This window comes from Puntigrus tetrazona, chromosome 1 (genome assembly GCF_018831695.1).
Source record: "Puntigrus tetrazona isolate hp1 chromosome 1, ASM1883169v1, whole genome shotgun sequence".
NCBI classification, from domain to species: Eukaryota; Metazoa; Chordata; class Actinopteri; order Cypriniformes; family Cyprinidae; genus Puntigrus; species Puntigrus tetrazona.
Genome location: NC_056699.1, coordinates 20,121,570 through 20,142,427, shown reverse-complemented (window position 1 = coordinate 20,142,427; position 20,858 = coordinate 20,121,570). Strand labels below are relative to the sequence as shown.

The following is a 20,858-nucleotide window of genomic DNA, read 5'->3' as shown; positions in this document are numbered from 1 at the left end:
GCCTGCTTGAAATTACATTTTATTTGATTCAATTATTATTATTATTCATATAATTATTATTATTATTCAATTATTAGTTTATTATTTCTACGTTGTTATGCTATTAATCCTTTTTTTCAGAGCTTGTTTTTCTCTGGTTCAGCTTCAGCCAAAGCGAGGCGCATCCAGGGGTTAAATTGATCGTGTTTTGGGGGTGTAGGGGGGAAAAAATAGACGAAGGGGGTTTTGTGGCAGGGCCATCGATAGCTAACTGTGGTCATTCTCGTTATTTCCATTGAACTCTGTTGGTAGCGAATGTTAAGTGCAAATGAACGCCTGACCGCACTTGTAAGTTTGCAATTGTTACAATAAAAGATCACACAAGAGTAAAAACATACCAGACAAACAACTGTATGATGTAAGCAACACTACAACACACAAAACTGATCATAGTTGTGTTAGATTTGTGTGAATAAACAAGCTTTGACAATAGCTAGTCCTTTTGGCAGCACTGAGGAGCCCCTAAATAAACATCTGCTTAGGGCCTCATAAAGGCATGAGCCGGCCCTGCCCTGGCGGTATGTGTATAGCATACATATAATTTTTTGTTTGTGTTTTATGTGTTACTTTTTTTATTGAAATTTAAAGAGCTAAAATGATGGGAACAAGGTGCTGTTTCAAATCGTAAAAAAAAACAAAAAAACAAAAGACCATGTTTAAATGTAAACTAAATTTTTTTTATTTAAAAAAGGACAATCTTTACATGCTTATATTGCTTATTTATATAAAAGTATACAATTCACATTAAACTGTAAATACAACAACACTTGTACAATACAACAAGAAAACAGACATTAAGGCTATATGAAGTGGATAGTGGACCTCTGATTTAAATCCAGAAATGTCCTGGGATTATGCAGGATGTGATTCAGCTATGGTCTGAGAGAGAAGGAGAGAAATCCACAGCATTAGAAACTCACGTTTGAAGCATTGGCTACGTTTAATTGAACAATTTGAATGACTTATAAATTAATTTAGGCAATTAAAAATCAATAGAATCAACACACATACACACAAAATATTTTTCTAACTAAATATTTACCCCATAACCTGTAAATTTCTTCTTCTGATTATACAGAATAGCTGTAAAAGCAGAGGACATTGCTGTCTGGACCATACAGACCATGGAGATGGTTGTCTTCAATCCCATGCTGAAATGCTGATAAAAAAAGAGAGTATTAAATTGAGAGTATTAAAACATGCAACTGTTAATATAATAGAACTCTCACATATGAGGGTACAAGATACATACAGTGGCAAAGTACTGGTTGTCACATGTCTGGTGTTGTCGCTCATTGCATTTGGTTGCCGAATTGAGAGCAACATCAGCATAGTATAGGATAAGTGCAATAACTGAGATGATAATGGTCACAGAAGAGATCGCCAAACAAACAGAGACCTAAAGACAAGTGAAAATGCAATTATTTTTATCTTTTTGGTTGTTGTTTTTTTTGTTGGTTGATTTTCTGTTATGCAATGTCTCTAATATGTGCTCTTGCAGTTTGTCTGTCTAGCTGTAAGTTCAAACTCACTGCTTTCAAGTTGGCATGTTTTTCCAATGCTATTGCAGTTGCGCCTGAAATGACAAACTGTTTGGAAAAAAAAAAAAGTTCAGTGATAGGTACATTGTTGGGGGGTTTACAATTTACGGTACAACCCTTTAAATACTTAGATATCACCTTAAGCTGTCATATAACCATGTCACAACGTATTAGTGTAATTTACCATAAGGCCACTCCACCACGGCACGCCAAAGTTAAGTGTAATTGTCCTCTCACAGGAGAGCAGAGGAAGAGAATAAGAGATGATCATCAGTCCAATTACTATCTGGGCGACCTATGAGAGAGAGAGAGAGAAAAAGAGAGCTGGCTCAGCGTGAGTTTTAAACATCAAGTAAAATGTTTTTTTGTAATTTAAGACAGATGAGATTAAATTAAAATTTAGTTATGTTTTTACCTAAGGTGTGATGTTAACCTGTTTATGAAAGTATCTTTAACAAAAGAGATTTTTCTTAAATCATTATGCAGTGTTTAGCATTTCTTTCTCATTTACATATTATGAGTAGTAGTGCTAAATCATAAATATAGTCAAGTACATACTAAAAATATTAAGGAAAGAATCTTCTTATTTATATTCAATGTACTAAACTATATATATATATATATATATATATATATATATATATATATATATATATATATATATATATATATATATATTGCATATTATATAGCTACAGATATAAAGACGTGTTGCAAGTTGAGTTGCAAAGAAAATATTGTTTGTTGGTTTATACAAATATGTTGTGACAGTAAAGTTGCTTTGTAAAGTTCATTTATTGAATTATCAGCGAAAAGAATGCAATTATCAGTTTTCAAGTAGCAAAATTACGCAAGAAAACCTCACTGCGAGAACCTGCGAGGAGCCCATTAAGATTACTGAAGCCATAACACGACTTTAGACTCACCCCGAATATTTTGGGCTCCCCCTTCTCGATGCTTTCCCTCAGAGCTTTTTGTTTGTCTTCCAGTTTTTCCTCTACCTGAGTTGGGCTAGTGTTCACTGAGAGGTCCGTCGACACAGTCAAAGTCATCCTTCGATCACAAGTGAGTTTGCAATAACAAATGCGACTTTGAAGAACGCAGCAGAGTAATGTCAGATACTTTCAAGAAGTACAATAAACGCGGAGCTTTAAAAAAAAAAGTCTTCACGTTATTTATTGTCTGCTGGCTTAACCTGCTCGTGCTGATTGAATGAATCTCCAAGTGCGCAACAATTCTACAGAAAAGACGCGGGCATCGGTTTTCTCTACAAAAACATTTAGACCCACCCTTGCGTTTTTATGCAGGCATCACAAAGAAAGGGGGTCTGTCCAGCCCCCTTCTCCCCACATGAGGTTTTATTCAGGGTCTTCGATCACTTCATAAACATCTCCGTTCTTCTCATCCACGAGCTTTCTAGGATTCCCAACAACGACGTCGAGGTGAGTCGGTCGTGCGTTATTTGACTGAGAATGATTTTAAGGAAAGGACGTATTTGTCAGCAACATGTGACATACATTCCAGCTGTATATAAATATATATAGTTTTTTGGTGATGCCAGAAACTAGTTTTTATAAAGTGCATTTAAATTGCGTCGAAGATTGCAGTGGTTATCGTGTGTGTTTGTGACAGCAGCCTATACAAAATAAATAAAAACGCGATCTGGAGCTGTTTGGGACATCTGGTCAGTCCGGCCCACTCAATGCATGTAGTGTACTATTTTTTTCTCTCTCCTACCCCTAACCCTAACCCTTTTCCTCTGCAGTGGTGTTGCGCAATCAGGATTGTATCAAGCTGTGCTGTTCTCCTCTCCAGACACATTTTCTGTAATATATCCGCCCACTTCCTCTCTTCACAAAGATGTTTTTCTTCACTAGCATCTGTATTCCGGCAAAAGGTTCCATTAATCCAAGGGGATCAGATCATGTTTCATACTGAGTCGGTCCGACTCTCTATTGCCTAAGTATGTAAGGAACAGTTATAATCGTTGACTTTTAAATGTTTTTTTTTTTGTTTTTCTGTACCTCAGTTGAGTTTTAGCTGGGTTTTTAAGATGTCAAGCAACCAGACTCCATCTGCTGACTCGGATCCTCCCAAATTCCATCGCCTGTTCAAGTTTTATGACCCTGAAGTGGTGGCAGTAAGTGGATGTGGGGCAAATAGTTTGACATTAAGGAAGATAGATAATGGTAGTTTGAGATCTTACTGTACCAGTTTTCTTTTAGATGTTTTGCTTAATGTTGTTTTTGTTTACATTTTCACTCTCTTAATGTGTTTTTCCCTCTCTAGCTCATGGCAATATTATTAGGCTTGATCCAGCTCCTCCTGACCGCACCAACCTACAACATCAGCCTTGATATAAATTTTTTGTATATTTGCCCCCTCTGTGTTGGTTCTGTGGTATGTATATTTCAATGCTAATATACGCTGTAGTTTTTAAAACACAAAATACGTAAATGAACACACACAAAGCAGACGTGACATATAAAGGGCATATAAAAAAAAGTCCCGGTGACATTCTGCCCAATAATAAGCTTTTGTACAATCCACTTTTATTCTATTTCTGATGTTTGTTCAATGTAGTCTGTCATTGCTGGATCGTTTGGTATGGCATCTGAAAGAACACCCAAGAGAGATCTGGTAAATTCGAGTAACTAGAGCTTCTTATTGGTTCTGAATTGTTAAACTTTATTCTGACTTATAAGCAATTATCTGATTTTCTCCTTTTAAGTTAAAGTACTGTCTGATCTGTGGTCTTGCTGGCCTGGTGGGGACACTGATTGGACTTGTTCTGTATAGTTATGCTGCAAGTACCTCTCTGAACATCCCTTCCTGCTCATCTGAATACAGTGAAAACTCAACTTGTCCAGATATAATCTTTCAAGTAAGTTAAAATTTAATTTATCCTGCCATTAGCCTGTTATGCAAGCAAACTAAATAAACTGTTTTACACATTAGCGTCTTACTTCCTACTTTATTATGTTAACTCCCAGAGATACCCCTATATTGCAAAACTAGATTCTAGACATGTTTTGTTCTATGTATCAGGATGTATTATTGAATACTTATTTTTTTTAAAACATGAACTGATTAAATGTTTTCTTTTTGTTTTGACAGAGTTTATACAAAGCCATCTCTGGGCAGCTGGTGTTTTATAATATTGCAACTCTGGTTATTCATTGTTTTCTATTGTTTTCTGCATTTAAAGGACTGAGGAAACATTGAGATGACATTTTCCATACACCACACACTTCTCTTTTAGGCACAGATTTTTTATGAGCATCTAATCCTTTATATTGTGATTAATATTTTGCCTCCATTTCATCACTGTTATTGATATTCTGTCATTGTTTTCTCTTCTTCTTGTTATGTGAATTTACAATATTGTCACGTAGTGCAAAAAATACAGATCTGAAAGTCTTTGTGAAACTGGAATTATATAAAAAAAAACTTACTATACACTGAAAACATTTAACCAACTATTAGCCTACTGAAAATGTAAGTTTATACTTTAAAATAAAAAAATAAAAATAAAAATAAAACAATGTGGTACCAAAATTACAACATTGATGGTATTTTTGACCACTTTGTTTCAGTAGCAGTGAAATCATTGCTAATGAAACGATCAGTGAAACTCTGAAAACTATTAAAATCACAAGTTGCCGTGTCAAATAAAATGAGTATAATCAAATGTGTAAAACAATTATGAAAACACAGCTTTACAGTGCTAAAATAATGTATTTTTAGTGCTTATATCTGTAAATGTGTGAGACCATTTTGTTCTGAAATATTAAACTTTTATATTTAAAAGTATCTATGTTGTCTTTCTGGTGAAATATTAGGACCAACCCTACTGCCATGTCACATATGGAATATTCCCGTCACATCGGGGTTTCCCTTTCAGTCAGCTGAACACGCGACGATACCATATAAAATCAGAATTAGGGGGAAAACTATGGCACTTTCACGAAACAATGAGAATGTCTTTTCATTTTTTCCATTATAAAAAATATATATAGCTATTTAAACCACACTCTAAAATTAGATACAATATTCCCGTCAAGAAATGTAAGCTGTGTTTTTGGGGTATTTTATACACATCTCACGTCCCCAGACAAAATCGACAATGGTTTCATCCAAAGATGGCCACGATATCTGTCAACGAGAAGTGAAACTTTCCCTTAAGAATAGGAATATACCAGGTCAATTAACCTTTATTTGGACTACTTTGCTCGAATTGACATCGATGCGGCTTTACCGGACACACATTACGATGTCTTTCTGAGTTGTTATTTCGTCCGACGCCGTTTGTGTTGAATAGCAACCCGCCTTGCTCAACTGCTCTCTTTTAAGTGAGCTAGCCGTCCTGCTAACCGCGGGGAGATTCCACTCTCCCGGAATCATTTCGGGAAAATATTTCCACTTCGTCGCGCTAAATAACGCGCTGCACCTGGTGCAGATACTGTCACGTAAGTGAAGTGTTTCTGACAGGAAGCGGGTTTAACGCCGAAGACATTGTCAGGCTCAGCGCTTCCGTCTACATCTTCACGACACTCGCTTCCAATTAAGTTTGATGTTTTTCCATGAGCACTGTGCGGAGAGGACTTTGATTTGCTTGTACCTTGTAAGTATTGGCGGATTCCTTGAGAAATCCCAAGCAGTCAGAGTTAATCTTAGCTTCATTAGCATAATTCCTAGCCATACTTTAAGTAATCCAATGTGCTGTCTGAATGATAGAAGACTGTCATAGGTGATCCAGATTATCTATCGATCTTAAGTAGTGGATTGATATCCAAAACAACACATACCAAGTATAAACTGCTAGCCTACTTCAATTTAAAAGGACAGTTCACCCAAAAATGAGAATTCTGATGTGATTTACCCATGTTGCCCAAACCTACTGTAATGTAATAACTAGATAATGAGCAAACATAAGTAAACTTGCTGTTGCCCCTCAGCTGTCCTAGCAAATCAATGGAGAAGCTTCAGGACCTCAGCCAGCCCGAGTTGCAGGATTTGCTGGATAACTCGGAGCGAGTGGAGTCTATGGCACTGGAGTCTGATGAGGTAAGACGGAGCTTTGTTAGGGATAGTTCTCCCAATAATGAAAATTCTCTCCTTATTTGTTCATTTCTATGCCCCTTTCCCGTGGTGCACAAAAGGAGATGTTTATGCTGCTTTCTTTCATGCAGTTGAAGTAAATGTTGTCCAAAAAGACCTTTGAAATTACTGTACACCCTTAAAAGTTCTTTACTGTCATCAGTGGTTCAGTAAAGGCATATAATATCCACAGAACCTTTCCATTGTACAAAAGGCTCTTCATATTATTTAATTGTTCTTAACATTGAGAAAAAAGTTTAGGACTATATTAACTACAGTTAACTGAAAGTTGATTTAGGAAACGCAGAATTTTTTTTAAAAGAGTTAAATCTTTAAAGACTTCAGCTAGACAAATAAAGCAATGTCTTTTCTACTGCGATTCTAAACTTTTCATCAGCAGCAACACCTACAAGACGTCGCTGCAGTGTTGTTAAACCTACTGTGGCACATCCTTACGAGTCCTATTTAATAAATGCATGTGAACATAAATGAGATTTTAGAGCTTTGGTGAAGGAGTGGGTTAATGAATAAGTGAAGTTTTCAGTGAATATTTGGTTTGTTTTTTGCATAATAAATATAGGTGAATATGAATATATATTTTGTTTTAACAGCACCGTTTGTTTGGCATACAGTAGTAGTCTGTAATGCGATTAAAGGGATCACCCCAAACTGAAAATTTTACTTATATACTTTACTATATTAACTTTTCTGTTGATTACAAATGAAGACATTTTGAAGAAAACGGAAAACATTTGCCGGTAGCTATTGACCTCCATATTATGAAAAATAAATTCTATAAAAACTACTACACTTCATTAAGAAACTAACCCTTATCTCCTCGGCATCAACAGCTATCACTACACCCTGCCAGGGATGGATTGTCCTGGTGGACTTATTAATGTCTGTAGTATTGTAGCTTTTGTCATGTGTCACTGTTGTTGTTCTGCAGATTCAGAATATTCAGTTGGAGAGGGAAATGGCTCTGGCTGCCAACCGCAGTCTGGCCGAGCAAAACCTAGACATGAAGCCCCGACTGGAAACAGAGAGGGCACGACTGGTGGGAAAATATGCTGAACTAGAGGAAGTGAGGGAGAAATACAAACAACACTGTGCCATGAGAGGTAAGGGAATGGAGGAATTGATTTGGGTTACTGAAGTAAATGTTTCAGAAAGAATATAGGAATGAATTCTGGGTCAATTGATGTAAATGACCTGGAAGAGAAATTGATTGAAGTCAGAGCAAGGTTTTCTAAATTAAGAAGCAAAGTTGAGTAGTTTTGAAGAAGATTTATAGTAATTATGTGCTTGTGTATTATCCTGTTTAAATTATCATGAAGAATAAAAAAGAATATATTATAAATAGCATAGCCCCTTTGATGGAATTTACCTTCAACCAGATTTAATAATATAATATTAATAATAATAATTCCAGATGTCTATGAATTTGATTTATTTATTATATTTTAATTTTCCCAATAATTTTTTATGTTCTGCTGTAATGGAAAGGTTTATTTTTTAATGTCTAAATGTCCTATTGTTGTGTATTGAATTCTAATGGAATGTAAACATCTTGGGAACATGAAAAATAAATGAATTGGAATATTTTAAAAGAGAATAAATAAAGATTCTAATATTAGCACTGCTTTTAGTTCAATTAAGTGAAATTAAAATGACTTCACTTTTGTTCACACTGACAGTTTTCACAGTACTTTAAGGCACCATGGAACCATTAACCTTTGAAAAGACACTGGAATAAATAGAGCTTGTTGTTCAGCCAGAAATTCTTCTTCTGTATGTGCATGTTTTATCATGCTGCTCTATGAGCCTGTTTTGTTCTGGCACTCATTCTCCTCCCCTTTTTTGCATCTGTGACATTACATCACACAAAAGCTATGTGTCTGGCCTCTTTCTCCGTAGTCGCATTCTCCTTTCTTTCTGTGAGTGTTCATTACTGCTGTTTCCTATGATTACGCATTTCTAGTCAACTGATTTGTTTGCATAACCGTTCTCACATTTCAGTTTCTTGCTCTGTTACAAGCCAGCCTATTTATGTGTCAACTTCTGTCCCACTTCTGTTTCTCTTTTTCTCTTTCCCTCTCTGCAGACAGCATCATGGGGCAGGTGTCTCCGGAGGGGCTGTTGTCTCGACTGCAGATAGAGGGCGCCAGCACAGAGGCAGAATCAGAGGTGGGCTGCCTTGGCATTTATATTTGCCTACTTTCATCAGTTGTTTTGTTGATATTGGCATTTTCATTGCTTGTGCACCTGTCAGGTTTATTTATTGATTGTGGATAAAAAAAGAGATGTACAGAAAAGAGATGGAACAAAAACAGCTTTGTCTTTGTCACCCTTCTGTGATATTAACCCTTTAAGTTTAATCTAAACTTCATTATTAACATCAGCAGACATTTTTACATTGAATGTCCCGTAAAAACTGTATGTAATCGCTTTAAAAATGATAACATCGTGCACATTAAAGTCTGAAAGCCTTGATGTAATCATATAGTTTATTTTCATAAACGCAAGCATTCAGAGGTTTTCAAAAAATACCAGGACATTATGTTTTTTCCTCACTTTCATTTTCGAGTTTTACAAAATGTTCAATATTTCAAAAATACAATTTAAATGACATTTTAACATGACTATAAGATACTGGACCACAATAATAAGAAGGACTATTAAAATACAAAAATGTAATCCTTCTGTTTACCAGTGTAGCATTTAATTTAATCAAACTAGTAATTTGGTAGTAATATACATTTATTTTAAGCAAAAGTAATCCAATTATGAATAATATGATAATAATGTGATATTTTAAAATGACTCCCTTAACTGTCATGGCAAATCCCTCAAGTAGTCTAAGCAGTTATTACTCTAGTCTACTAAGAAAAGCTTATGTAAATCCTTAAAAGGATTCTTAGAACAGAGACTTTGAATTATGCAACGACAAAAAAAAAAAAAATTCAAATCGAAATAGAATGCTTTGCAACAAGAATTTGACTTGAAGTTTCTAAGGTGATTAAAAGTGACAGTTTGTTTAAAGAATGCTCTTAGTGTTTGCAAAATTATGAATAGTGGTGCATTAAATGCATTTAAAGGCTTATGAGCTACGGATTTTCTAAACCTTGTATGTTTTATGATGTTGCAGACCCTACAGGATTCGTAAATCTCTCCATCTCTTTCACTTCAGGTTTTAGCAGACGAGTTTCTCGAAGGTTCAATATCGCTGGACTCCTTCCTTGAACGCTTCCTTTCCCTCCGCTCTCTCGCTCACATGAGACGAGTGCGCATCGAAAAGCTGCAAGAAATTCTCAGCCAAAAAAGCAAAGGGGTGGGAGACGCCGCAGTGACATCGCAAACCGGTGCCAATCAGGATGCTGGATCATCATCGCAGTGGCAACAACCTCAGCCTCAACAGCAGCAGAGCTCCAAAATCAATGCATCCACCACTTCTGCTCTGCCCTACACCCCCTACCCCGTTGCCCCCCCCTCCGCCTCCACAGCGGGCAGCACTAACCCTAGCACAGCGTTTCAGCCCTACCCCAGCCAGGGTGCCCCCTTCCCTCCGTCGACAGGCTACACAGCTCCAAGGCCTGCGTTCGGTCCTCCCAATTGCCCGTACCCCATCCAACCACTATTTCCTCCCCCACCGTTTGGGCAGTTTGGGTCTACGCCCGCGCAGTACCCCAGTCCATACCCGTATGGAGGGTACAGCTACCCCACAGGCCCCCACGGCCCATCAACCCAATCACCCACAGCTAGACCTCTTTATAGGCCCGGTTTTGGGGTACCACAACCGTACTCCTGAGCCACTCTGTGTGTGCGTCTGTCTTTCTCTTTTTCTCATGATCCTCCCTCTCGTCTCTCTCCCACCTTTCTCCACCTGCTCTGCCTTTTCCTTACCCTCAGATTTGTGGTTTGCGCACCCATGTCACATCCTGTTCCTGTCTGAGGCTTATTAAGACACTTGAGATCGAGCGTGTGCTTGTTTCCCCCCATCAAACTTCAGTCAGAGACTCGATACGGGCCGCCCAGTTTCAACGGCTCAGCTCCTCTCCATTTTAAAGCATGTTATCAGTTTGCGAAATCTCTGATTTATTATTATATTCAATGACGAAATGCTTTTTTTTTGATGACATTGTTCTACAGCTCAGCCTTATTTGGCTGTTTTTTTTTTCCCAATCATTCTGTCGAAATTCTACTGAGACCAATATGCCACACTACATGGAAGCATCACATTAGCGTTAGGCTAATCTCTTGTCTGTATCAACACTCGTTGACGATGTCAAACCAGAAAGCACAGCACCATTTTCCACTCCATCACGGATGAAAACTCCTACAAAAAAAAAAAAAAAAAAGCAGAGCATATTCTTTACCATGAATAAATTTAGACAACTTCCACGTGTGCAGATTTGGGTGCGGTGCGTCCTGTTATGAATGCTTAGTGTACCAATGCGATCACTCAAAAATTTCTCGATACACTTTTTGCTCCCTCTTTTTTTTTTTTTTTTTTTTTTTTTGTCTTTCACACCCTTTCACTCCATTTATTTAATACACCGCTTGACAATGATTGGAAGGCATAGACTATTACTGCAATTCTCTAGTGAGGACGGTGTATTTAACTAAGGGAAATCGAGATATTAAAGGGAAACCGGAGAATAAGGGATATTATTATAGACATATCTATCTGCTATAGCACAGGTTTTGGTGGGGCAGTTGAGGCATAACATAGCACAGAGCATATGCAAAGAAAATAGGCGCTACATAACATGCTTAGTTTAGTAAATATAGCGTTCTTTTGTGGTAAAACTATGCAGACGAATGCATATTTTACGCCGAACTTAGACACACCGAGACGTTGGATGGCCTTTTACGCCCAGTTTGTTTCAGAGGCACGTTGCCCTCAGAATGATTACGTGGGTGGGATCGGATCCATTCACCCAACAGAATGCTTTACGTTTGATTTGAATCCACCTTCAGATATTGCCACATGAATGCTCTCACTAGCCCACAGCTGTAGGCCTATCCATCCAAACGGCCTGTGCGTGTCATTATGTGGCGTTATGCAGATCTGTAAAAGCCCCACCTATTTGAGGTCTCCTCGTCGGACAACCGGAGGACCGCGTGAATCACACTAGCGCTCCACACTAGCGCTCCACACTAACCGCCCCCCGAACTCTTTGGCAACAGGAGCTGGGAGCGGGGCCTTCGAACCGTCAGCTTTAGGCGTGTGGGGTCTCTCTTTATTTTTGTACTTTTAAGCAATTCAAAACCAGAGGCGCCCTCAATCAAGCCTCGGGTGGCTTTATCTAATTCATGAACTCAGTAATTAAGACTCAGGTTTGTAGCAAAACCCCCACGTTTAGGTTCCCTCCCCAGCACCTGGAGCGAGGGAGAGGGGTGACACGACACGAGAATGAGAGGAAAACAAAATGGGGTGAAAATTTTATTAGCACATTGATTTGCAGCATTAGAGGAAAGGAAATTCTATTGCATTGGTTGTGATGACTGTAGCCTGTTAAAAGTGTAATTTTATTTTTATTGTCCTTTTTTTCGGGTGTGAATATTAAACACTGAAGTTGATCTACGTTTTCTGTGTTGATTGGAATAACTGATTATTTAGATTTTTTTTATGAATTTTAAATGGTTTTATTCCACACATTAATCAAAGGTGACCGTAATGACATTTATGTTACAAATGATTTCTTTTACAAAAGAAAACTTTAGATTCATCCAAAAAAATCAGAGAAACTTAAAGCAGCGATACGTGTGTTTCATAATATGTTCAACATTGACAATATTAATAAGAAATGTTACTTAAACTCCAAATCCAAATTATTCCTGAATACTCATGTTTTGACACTAAAGACTGGATTAATGGCTGCTAAACATCACAGAAATAAATTACATTTCAATTTTATTACATTAACTTTTATTACATACAAAGCTGTTTTTAGTAGTATTTCATAATATTACTTTTTGTACTGTATTTTTTGAAACCGGTGGTTAGTCTTGTGAACAAATGTTTTACTTGTTTTAAGAAAAATGCACTTAATTATTTTTTTCCCGTAAAACAACACCTGAAACCGGGCCTTAATATCTTAAGTCATTTTGCTTATCTAGTAAAAGTATTTTCATTTAAGAATTTTTTGATGTTTTGCCTCAAAACAAGACCAAAATACTAAACAAGATAAGCCATTTTTTTCAGTGAGTGTGTGTGTGTGTGTTTCCTTTTACAGTATAATCCCAATGTTTTTACAAATTTACAAGAAAAGCAGTGGTAGTTCATTGACTCACTTTAGAAGGCTGTTTAAATTCCGTTCATATTGAATCATAGACGAGAATTTGAAGAGGGTGTTGGGGAATTTTTTTTGGTACAGGTATAAAACCCAGTCTTTACGGGTCTCTCTCCGACTGTACGATATGGTAAACCAACCCCGGCGACACCTGAGAGAAATCGAGAGAGTGAGGGAGGGAAAGAGGCGGCTGGGAAAGATTGAATGAAAAGAAGATATGAGTAACAGTGAAATGAAAGGATAGATGTGGATATCGGTGGTTTTGCAGCCGTAATGATCGATTCCTGTGAGCACGATTAATCATCTTTGAGCAGCTTGCGAGAGTGTTTTCAGAGTGTGCCGTACACCACAAGAGCCTCAGTTCCTGTATGCAAGGACAGCGATTTTGAATATGCAGATTTTTTTTGTGTTGCTTCATTGTTTACTAAGTTTTAGATCAAAAGATAATATCAGCAATTTTCCCCAACTTTTTCACCAAATTTTACAACCAACATTTATTTTTTTAATTTAAACATTACATTTTTAAATATTTTATTTGATTAATATTTTACATTTTTGCATTTAATACAAAGTTAGACAATGTCACACTACTTCGTACCTTTCTCCTCCCACTTACCTACACTCACATTTTTTTTTTCAACCTTTTCTTCATTTTTTTTGTATGCGGCTCTCTTTGAAGTGAGGAAGCAGTGCAATGTGCAATCAAACAACGCTTGAGATTAAAAGACACGCTCTATATGGAGAGACAGAGGATGGGGGCCGGGAATAAAGACTGTAGCTTCACACCTCTGCTTATTTCCTTTCACTTAATTTTTCTTGTCACTTGCTCCACACTTTTGTTCTTGTCAGTCACAGACAAGGTAAGATCTGATAATATATTGTTAAAAAGCTGGTTAGAAGTTGTGGCGTTTCATTGATGTTTGACACTCTTTGAACCATCTTCAATCGCTGCTGAAGCGGAGACGTGAAGACAGCTGTCAGTTGCAAACCAGACATAAAGTAGGATTTTCTAAAATGGCAATATCAAAAACTGAAAGAAAGAAAGTCCAGTTTGTGTTGACAAATTTATTACTGTATGTTTGATTTGTTCCTACTGTGGTTCAAATCGCGGTACGATCGGTCTTTGGTCTTCTGTTAAAATAAAAAAGCAGGCCAGATAATTTAATGCAGAGATGGTTGCGTACTTGTTCGCTTTATTTGAACTGCTAAAAATGAAGAGAAAAGCAAAATGAAACCATCTGTTTGAGCCGAGGCCCAATTACATAAACAAACAAACATAAAAAAAAAAAGGTGATGCTTGTCATGCACCAGAGGTCATTTATTTGACCTCTGGGCCTGTTATCTTTTTCAGTGCATATACTCACTTTGCTTATTCAAATGAAGTCAAATTTTGCTTTAAATGTTTGCCAAACTTTTTGGCAGATGGAAAACTCTCTGCTGACGACTCTTACGGCGCTCATGCTCCTTGGAGTTCGTAAGTAAATTATTTGTTCTTTAAATATACTTCACTGTTGCAATTTTACATACGTGTGTATGGTCTGCTTTGCATCTGAAACTTTACCAACTGAAGAAAATATTGGAGATTGTACAGTTCGATTATTATCTGTCTGATCTAATATTTCCCTAGTAATACAAAATCGACCAAAAAACAATAGATTGCAGCTAGAATTTATTCAGATGCATTTAATCACAGTATTGCATGTTATAAAGAATAACCTTTGTAATGCAAAATATTGTTTTACATTGTAAATTAAGAGCAATAGTGAATACCATCATATATATGAAAGCACAACTGCAGGGTCTGCAAGAACGCATTACAAAACTAGTGCAGCTGTCAATTAAATATGACATATGCTAATATAGTTTGTTGTTGTAAATTGTTCTAATTCTTAATTTAAGCTCCCTGTCAGCACAAATATTTGAACTCTGTTGCAAGCTATCCATCTAATATGGTGAAATTAGTATTGATCAACCTCGTAATAACTAATTTTGTTTGCAATATTTCTGTATTATTCATAAATACTATTCAGATTTTTCTCTTTGCGCTTAACAATAAGGGAATAAACCGCATTAAAATTGCAGCACAGTGGTTTTATGATGTTATTCCCGTTATGTCAAGATGCACTAACCGTTATGCCATGTATGGATGCTGTTAAAGAGGGAATGCAATATTTAATTATCAGTCCACAGTTTGTAAATCACAATTCCTATTAAAATGTAATATACATTATTTGACCATTTGAATTTTGGAAAATCGTAAACAAACCGAAAAGTAAGAAACAGGTATCAAAGGAATTGATGTGAACTACATACGATTTTAAACAATCTAATATATTTAACCCAGCGCTAATGAACAAGCCTTTATTATATTTGCTTTTTCAATAAAAAATATTTGTAAATGGTTTAACAACTCTTTCTTAAATATTAATCAATGAAATATGACAATCCTATAAATTCCATCTGTATTATCGGAAATGTACGTTGTCGAAATATGCAGTTGTGCATAAATATAAGTATAGTACATTATTACAATTTAAAAAAAAAAAAAAAAAAAAAAAAATATATATATATATATATATATATATATATATATATATATATATATATATATAAACATCAAAAGACTTAAGTTTTTGAAGCTTTTGAATTTTTTTATGCACATTTTACATCTGTCCGTTTGCAGTGCAATCATGCCATCCAATGTGCAAAATGTGCGTGAATGTCTTGCAAAAAATGCAAGAGTGCAATGAGTGCAAATAATTCGGCTATCTGCTCTCTGACCTCAGTAACAGGGCGTTTTATGCTTGAATACTGTGGTGCATATAATACCATATTTTACATAGGAAATATTGCACAAAGATGTAGAGTTCTTAAAAGGAATATAATATTGAGATGACAAAGTGCTGTAATATTGCAGCTGAAGCGATCTAATAAGAGCACAGAACAGCGGTCTGCATGCTGAAATGAACAGTTTCTTACTGCAACTCTCATTTCATTTTCATTTGATACTTGATACCTTTCGAATTTCTGCACAACTGCACATTTCATGATTGAGGTTCCAACGTCGTCATGAAAGTAAACGATTTAAACACGCTTTTTCCTTTTACAGAAAGGATCTCAGCTCAGACCCCGGTCAACAACACAACAGCCCCCTCAACCACACCACTCACTATCGCTGCGACATCCACTAACATACAGGTCACATGTCCAAAAAACAACCAGGTCGTCACGAAGCCTTTTCTGGTTCGACTGAAGGTAAACTTGAAGAAAGGGAGTTCATGTGAGGGTCAAATGAACCTGCAGTACCCTAATCGGAGTACAGACCCTTTGTGCTTTAACAGTTACTTATCACATAAGTGGTGGGAGGAAGTGTGTAAGGAAATGAGATGTGGACCCTTCGATTCCTTTAAGCCCATTTCTATGGGGCATAAAGGTCTTTTGATCTCAAGCAACATGACATTAAACTATGATGCCTGCACGGGCATGATGATCACTTGTCAAGGTATGTGTGAGTTTGTTATATGACACTGTATGTCATTTTTTTCTTGATGCTTTTTTTTTTGTCAGGTTTCAGTGGCGACTGTAAATCTGTTCAATACGCTGTGCATTTTGAATAATACATCTCATTCTTTGCTTCCCACATCAGATCCTTTAGGAACAGAGTTGGCTGCTTATAAGGCAGTAACTGGCATATTAATTTTCTTGATCTTGGGTGTCATTCTGGCTCAGTTCGGCCGGCCCACGTACAAAGCCATCCGCAAAAGATGTAAGTCGGTGAAGTCAATGAGCATGTTTTATTTTTATACGTGTAAAAAAAAAAAAAGATTGCTTATGAATTCAAGCGCATGGCACCATCAAAATATCTATGTTGTTCGCTCGGCATCCAAGCTCACAAAAAGATGTAAAATGAAGAAGAAATATTTTAGATTCTTAGATTCTTTAGATTTAGATTTTTTCACTAATTAAATATAAACTACTTAACATGTAAACTTTCTGTAGTCGCTTTGATGTTCTACTTCCATTAAAGCACAAGAGTTCATGCAGCTTGAGTACTCTAAAATAAAAAAAGTCAATTTTACTGTTCATTTTCAATTTAGTCTATCACTCAAATTGTTTAGCTAGTGTAATGACATCTAAAATTATTATTTCGACTTCTGGCTCTATATAATAAACAGTCTCACACTCCCGAATGAAATGCTGTGTCTAATTTGACTATTTTTACCTGGTTAAATTGCAGTTTCACAAAAACGTCAGAATCGCTGGGTCGGCCCGACTCAGAGCGGTGAGTCATCATCTCACGCGTTAACACATTCATCACTGGCTGCTTTGAAAAGATTCAGCATTTTATCATTGGTTTTTTTTTTTTAGTGTGCTATCACAGAGGCCAAGGACCCCCAAACAAAAACACAGACAAGAGACAGTCCTTTCTTGGTGAGTAATCTCCCTCATTCTCTCTATCCTGACCGTTCTGCTCTCCTGATATTAATCTCTCACTCGCGCTCATTTGCTTAATGATGAATTGAGTGTTATGATGTATTGGATATTTCATTCAAACTGCTCGGCTCATCACGTGTGTGTGTGTCTGTTTTTGGTTGTGAGATCTATTTGGATATGTAAGATTAAACTATTATCTAATGAAAAATCAACTTTGCATGAAAGTATCTAAATAATCATCAGTCATCAGTTTAAGATCATGCAGTAATGTCATTCATTTTTTTTAAATGTAAAAAACAAACTAGCTTGAGACAAAATTGCATTTTGTCCTATATTTCTTTGTCTCTATCATTAATTTAGGCTAATTTGGAATTACCTTTTTTTTATTATTCATTTAATTTAATATTTATTTTAAAAAATGTTTATTTAATGATAAATGCAAATAAAAAATTTAAGATTTTTTTTAGGTAACAATTTTACAGAAGTTAGAAACAATATACACTGAATAGAAAGTAAAAGAGATTTACTTGCATATTTAGTCCGGTCCCCGGGGGTTGATGAATTCTGATCACTTGATTTGAGATTTTTCTTTTAGACTAATAAAAAATTTAAATATGTTTTGTTACACGTTTAAGGCTCATTTCTCAAAATGACTTTTTTCTTATGCATTTAGCCAGAAGTCTCTACTTCAGCAGTACTAACATACATCAGATCTAAACCAGTTTTATTCCTTTCTACATTCTGACAGTTTTTACTGGGTTTATTTACGTATCATTCACCTGATTTTATACCCTAATTTGTCACAAAAAAAGACAAGAATATCAAACCTGGCTTTAGCCAATGTTTAGATTTCCGTTCTGGAAATGAATGCAAGTTAGTGCGTACTTGATTAATGCCGTGAATGTAACTTTTCTGAGAACATAAGAAATGTTTACAATTAATATGATCGAGCATCTGGGGAAGTAGGATGATGCCTGTTAATTTAATGTTTGATCTTATTCACCTGGGGTGTCTTGTCTATCCGTGAAAAATACTTGTACCCATTCTTATCTGTCTGTGTTGTCAGGTTTGGAGAGACTGACGGTAAACCAGAGCAGAGAGCCCTCATCCAACAGAAACAGCGACTATGACTCATACAGCTGAAGGCCTGTGCTCACAAAAGACTTACTGACCCTAAGCACGACGCTCTCGTCATCTATAGTCAGCAGATTGTTTTAGCTTACGCCGCCGATTCAGTTCTTTGAGCTGTCGACTGGCAAGTCAAGAAAGTTGTAAATATCACTGAAAAGCATAGCTGAGAAATCCGTTTAGGATTAAATGTATAATAATAATCATTTAATCTCAACATATGCACAAAAGGGCTTACTTAGTATGGAACAGCAGACTTCTTTTTATTAATTCTTAATTTTTTTAATGCTTTGAAATGATTGTTTTTGCTGTGTTTGTTTTTTTGGTGTTGTTTTGAACTCGTCAGAAACAATACTGGATTTCGCCTGCGCTCTGAAAGATGACGGCTTTTTAAAAACATGTTTATTTATGTAAAGTGATTGATTTTTGGGTTGAGTATGAATAATTTTAAATAAACTAAAAAGACAATCATTCAGATCTTCGGTGACGTTTGACTTGGGTGCAGAAGCAGAAGTAAATTAGCAGAATAATAAATCGTATCTATATATGCGTGGTATTGTTGGCTTTTGGATGAGAAATTTGATGAGAAATGTCTTCTGAGGTGGCAGGGAAGTGAAGTTAAGGTTGGGAGAGGGAATGTGGTGTTAATGCAGAATTTTGCAGCAATGTGGTTTCCTGTCGTAATTCTATTAACTTCCTGTTTGTGTTATTTCTGTCGCTCATGCTCTAAATATACAGTAGACTCAATGTGCTCATTCTTTTTGGTTGGTTTCTTTGTCTTTCTTTCTTTCTTTCCTTCCGTTTTGTCCTTTTAATATTCTCTCTCTCTCTCTCTCTCTCTCTCTCTCTCTCTCTCTCTCTGACCCAGTTGATTTTTTAATACTGCACTCATAGAGGGTTTAATATCACAACAGCTTAAAATCTTATGTCTCGCCTGACTGATGGTAGCTAAGTAAAACTCTCTTTCTAAGTGCACCAGTGAGAGAGTTAAAAAGCTTGGTGGGTTTCTGCCTAAACCTTTCTATATCCCTCTGTGTGTTTTCATGCACGGCAGTTCAAGATGCTTGTTTCAGTTCTGTTCATTTTTTTATTGTTATGTGGCTTTGTCTTTGCAGCTGCTTTAGTCTCTCTTCATATTTGAGAGCAAACACACAGGCGAGAGAACAAACACAGCAGCGGGTTTCAGGGGAGAGTGTGTGTTGTGTGTGTGTGTGTGTGTGTGTGCGATGGATAAGTGTCGTCTCCTCCTCATCCTCAGGTCAGAGTGAAGGATTAAATCTGTAGTTTAAATGAGGTTCCAGCAGAGAACAATGACAGATGACAACAGATTACATGCACAGATTAACAGAGACCGCGCTGAATAAAATATCTAGTGCATCCATCCGTCATTTCTGACAAAACACTTGTGACACTGACATCAAACCTACTTGTTACCTGCATACAGTCTGTTTTCATGTAAATCTTTGGGATAAATTGTTTGCATTCAAATCCGTCCTACCAGCTTTTGCTTTATTATGTTAAAAGTGCAATCAATTGCACGAAAAGTAAACTATAAAAGCCAAAATGCCCTTGCAAATTTATATTTTTGTCCATATAAAATTAATGAGCAAATGAACTGAGTTGATGCTTATAAAAGCAAAAAGTCCAGATTTCTAAATTTTTCGAGATATGACTAAGAGAAAAGTCATGAGAACAATAATAAATGGGGATAAGGGTGTGTAAAAGAGTTCAAATAATATTTATGTATTTCTTTAGACGTTCTCAGCGGTCAAGAAAGCAGAGAAAGATTAGATGGAAAAAGAGACAGTGGTGTGATTAAATACTTTTATTTTTCAGATGTATAATGCCCTCATTCTTGCTAATAGGATTTTGCCCTTAATGCCGGGGTCTGCAGCATTTCACCCTCATGTACTACTAATCATTAAGCCGCTGAAATTAAACATTAAAAGCAATGAGATCCCATTACATTAATGTATGTGCAGCAACCTGGCCATTTGTGACAATGTAAATTCTGCATGTTTTTTTATAGTACACAGAAGAATATATAGAGAGAGAGAGAGAAAGAGAGAGAGTGCATGATTAAGATGAGATAGGAAGTGGGTTTCAAGATTTATCAGGAGCCTCTTGGAAGGACGTCAACTGTCTTTGGACAGACAGAATATCCAAGAAATAAAGAGAGAAAAGGGGGGAGGGGGAGATCTGAGGGAAAGTGGAAGAGAGAGGATTATTTACCATTTTAAATGAATAAATCCGTATTGTGTGAATCCAGCACATCAGCCAAAGAGGGACAGAGAGAGTGACAGACCAAACAGTGCAGAGC

At 36.4% G+C, this 20,858-nt stretch overlaps 4 protein-coding genes across 6 annotated transcripts; 3 read left to right on the top strand and 1 right to left on the bottom strand.

Moving 5' to 3' along the window:
• Positions 1-694: 694 nt before the first annotated feature.
• Positions 695-2,637, bottom strand: tmem176 (transmembrane protein 176). Its single transcript, XM_043239168.1, has 6 exons — positions 2,507-2,637; positions 1,765-1,875; positions 1,572-1,628; positions 1,292-1,438; positions 1,082-1,198; positions 695-918 (listed from the first exon to the last, which is right to left on the bottom strand). Exons 1-6 carry the CDS (start codon positions 2,630-2,632, stop codon positions 892-894), a joined length of 585 nt encoding a protein of 194 aa, XP_043095103.1. The 5' UTR covers positions 2,633-2,637; the 3' UTR covers positions 695-891.
• si:dkey-9i23.16 (uncharacterized protein LOC571915 homolog) lies at positions 1,849-5,393 on the top strand. 3 transcript variants are annotated; one of them, XM_043239216.1, is made up of 8 exons: positions 1,849-1,914; positions 2,570-2,645; positions 2,888-3,022; positions 3,610-3,720; positions 3,870-3,980; positions 4,164-4,220; positions 4,312-4,464; positions 4,698-5,393. In XM_043239216.1, exons 4-8 carry the CDS (start codon positions 3,634-3,636, stop codon positions 4,803-4,805), a joined length of 516 nt encoding a protein of 171 aa, XP_043095151.1. In that variant the 5' UTR covers positions 1,849-1,914; positions 2,570-2,645; positions 2,888-3,022; positions 3,610-3,633; the 3' UTR covers positions 4,806-5,393. The 3 variants fall into 3 exon arrangements, with proteins under 3 accessions (XP_043095151.1, XP_043095161.1, XP_043095170.1); XM_043239226.1 differs by lacking the exons at positions 1,849-1,914; positions 2,570-2,645; positions 2,888-3,022 and having other exon boundaries at positions 3,029-3,720; XM_043239235.1 differs by lacking the exons at positions 1,849-1,914; positions 2,570-2,645; positions 2,888-3,022 and having other exon boundaries at positions 3,030-3,769.
• A 483-nt stretch (positions 5,394-5,876) lies between these two features.
• Positions 5,877-12,263, top strand: vps37c (VPS37C subunit of ESCRT-I). The gene is made up of 5 exons (XM_043238975.1): positions 5,877-6,204; positions 6,539-6,647; positions 7,630-7,801; positions 8,785-8,867; positions 9,871-12,263. Exons 2-5 carry the CDS (start codon positions 6,555-6,557, stop codon positions 10,486-10,488), a joined length of 966 nt encoding a protein of 321 aa, XP_043094910.1. The 5' UTR covers positions 5,877-6,204; positions 6,539-6,554; the 3' UTR covers positions 10,489-12,263.
• Positions 12,264-13,743: 1,480 nt separating this feature from the next.
• On the top strand, positions 13,744-19,038 carry LOC122345161 (T-cell surface glycoprotein CD5). The gene is made up of 7 exons (XM_043239028.1): positions 13,744-13,836; positions 14,399-14,450; positions 16,086-16,478; positions 16,623-16,742; positions 17,214-17,258; positions 17,345-17,407; positions 18,477-19,038. The coding sequence occupies exons 2-7, from the start codon at positions 14,399-14,401 to the stop codon at positions 18,551-18,553; spliced, it is 750 nt and encodes a 249-aa protein (XP_043094963.1). The 5' UTR covers positions 13,744-13,836; the 3' UTR covers positions 18,554-19,038.
• The last annotated feature ends 1,820 nt before the right edge of the window (positions 19,039-20,858 follow it).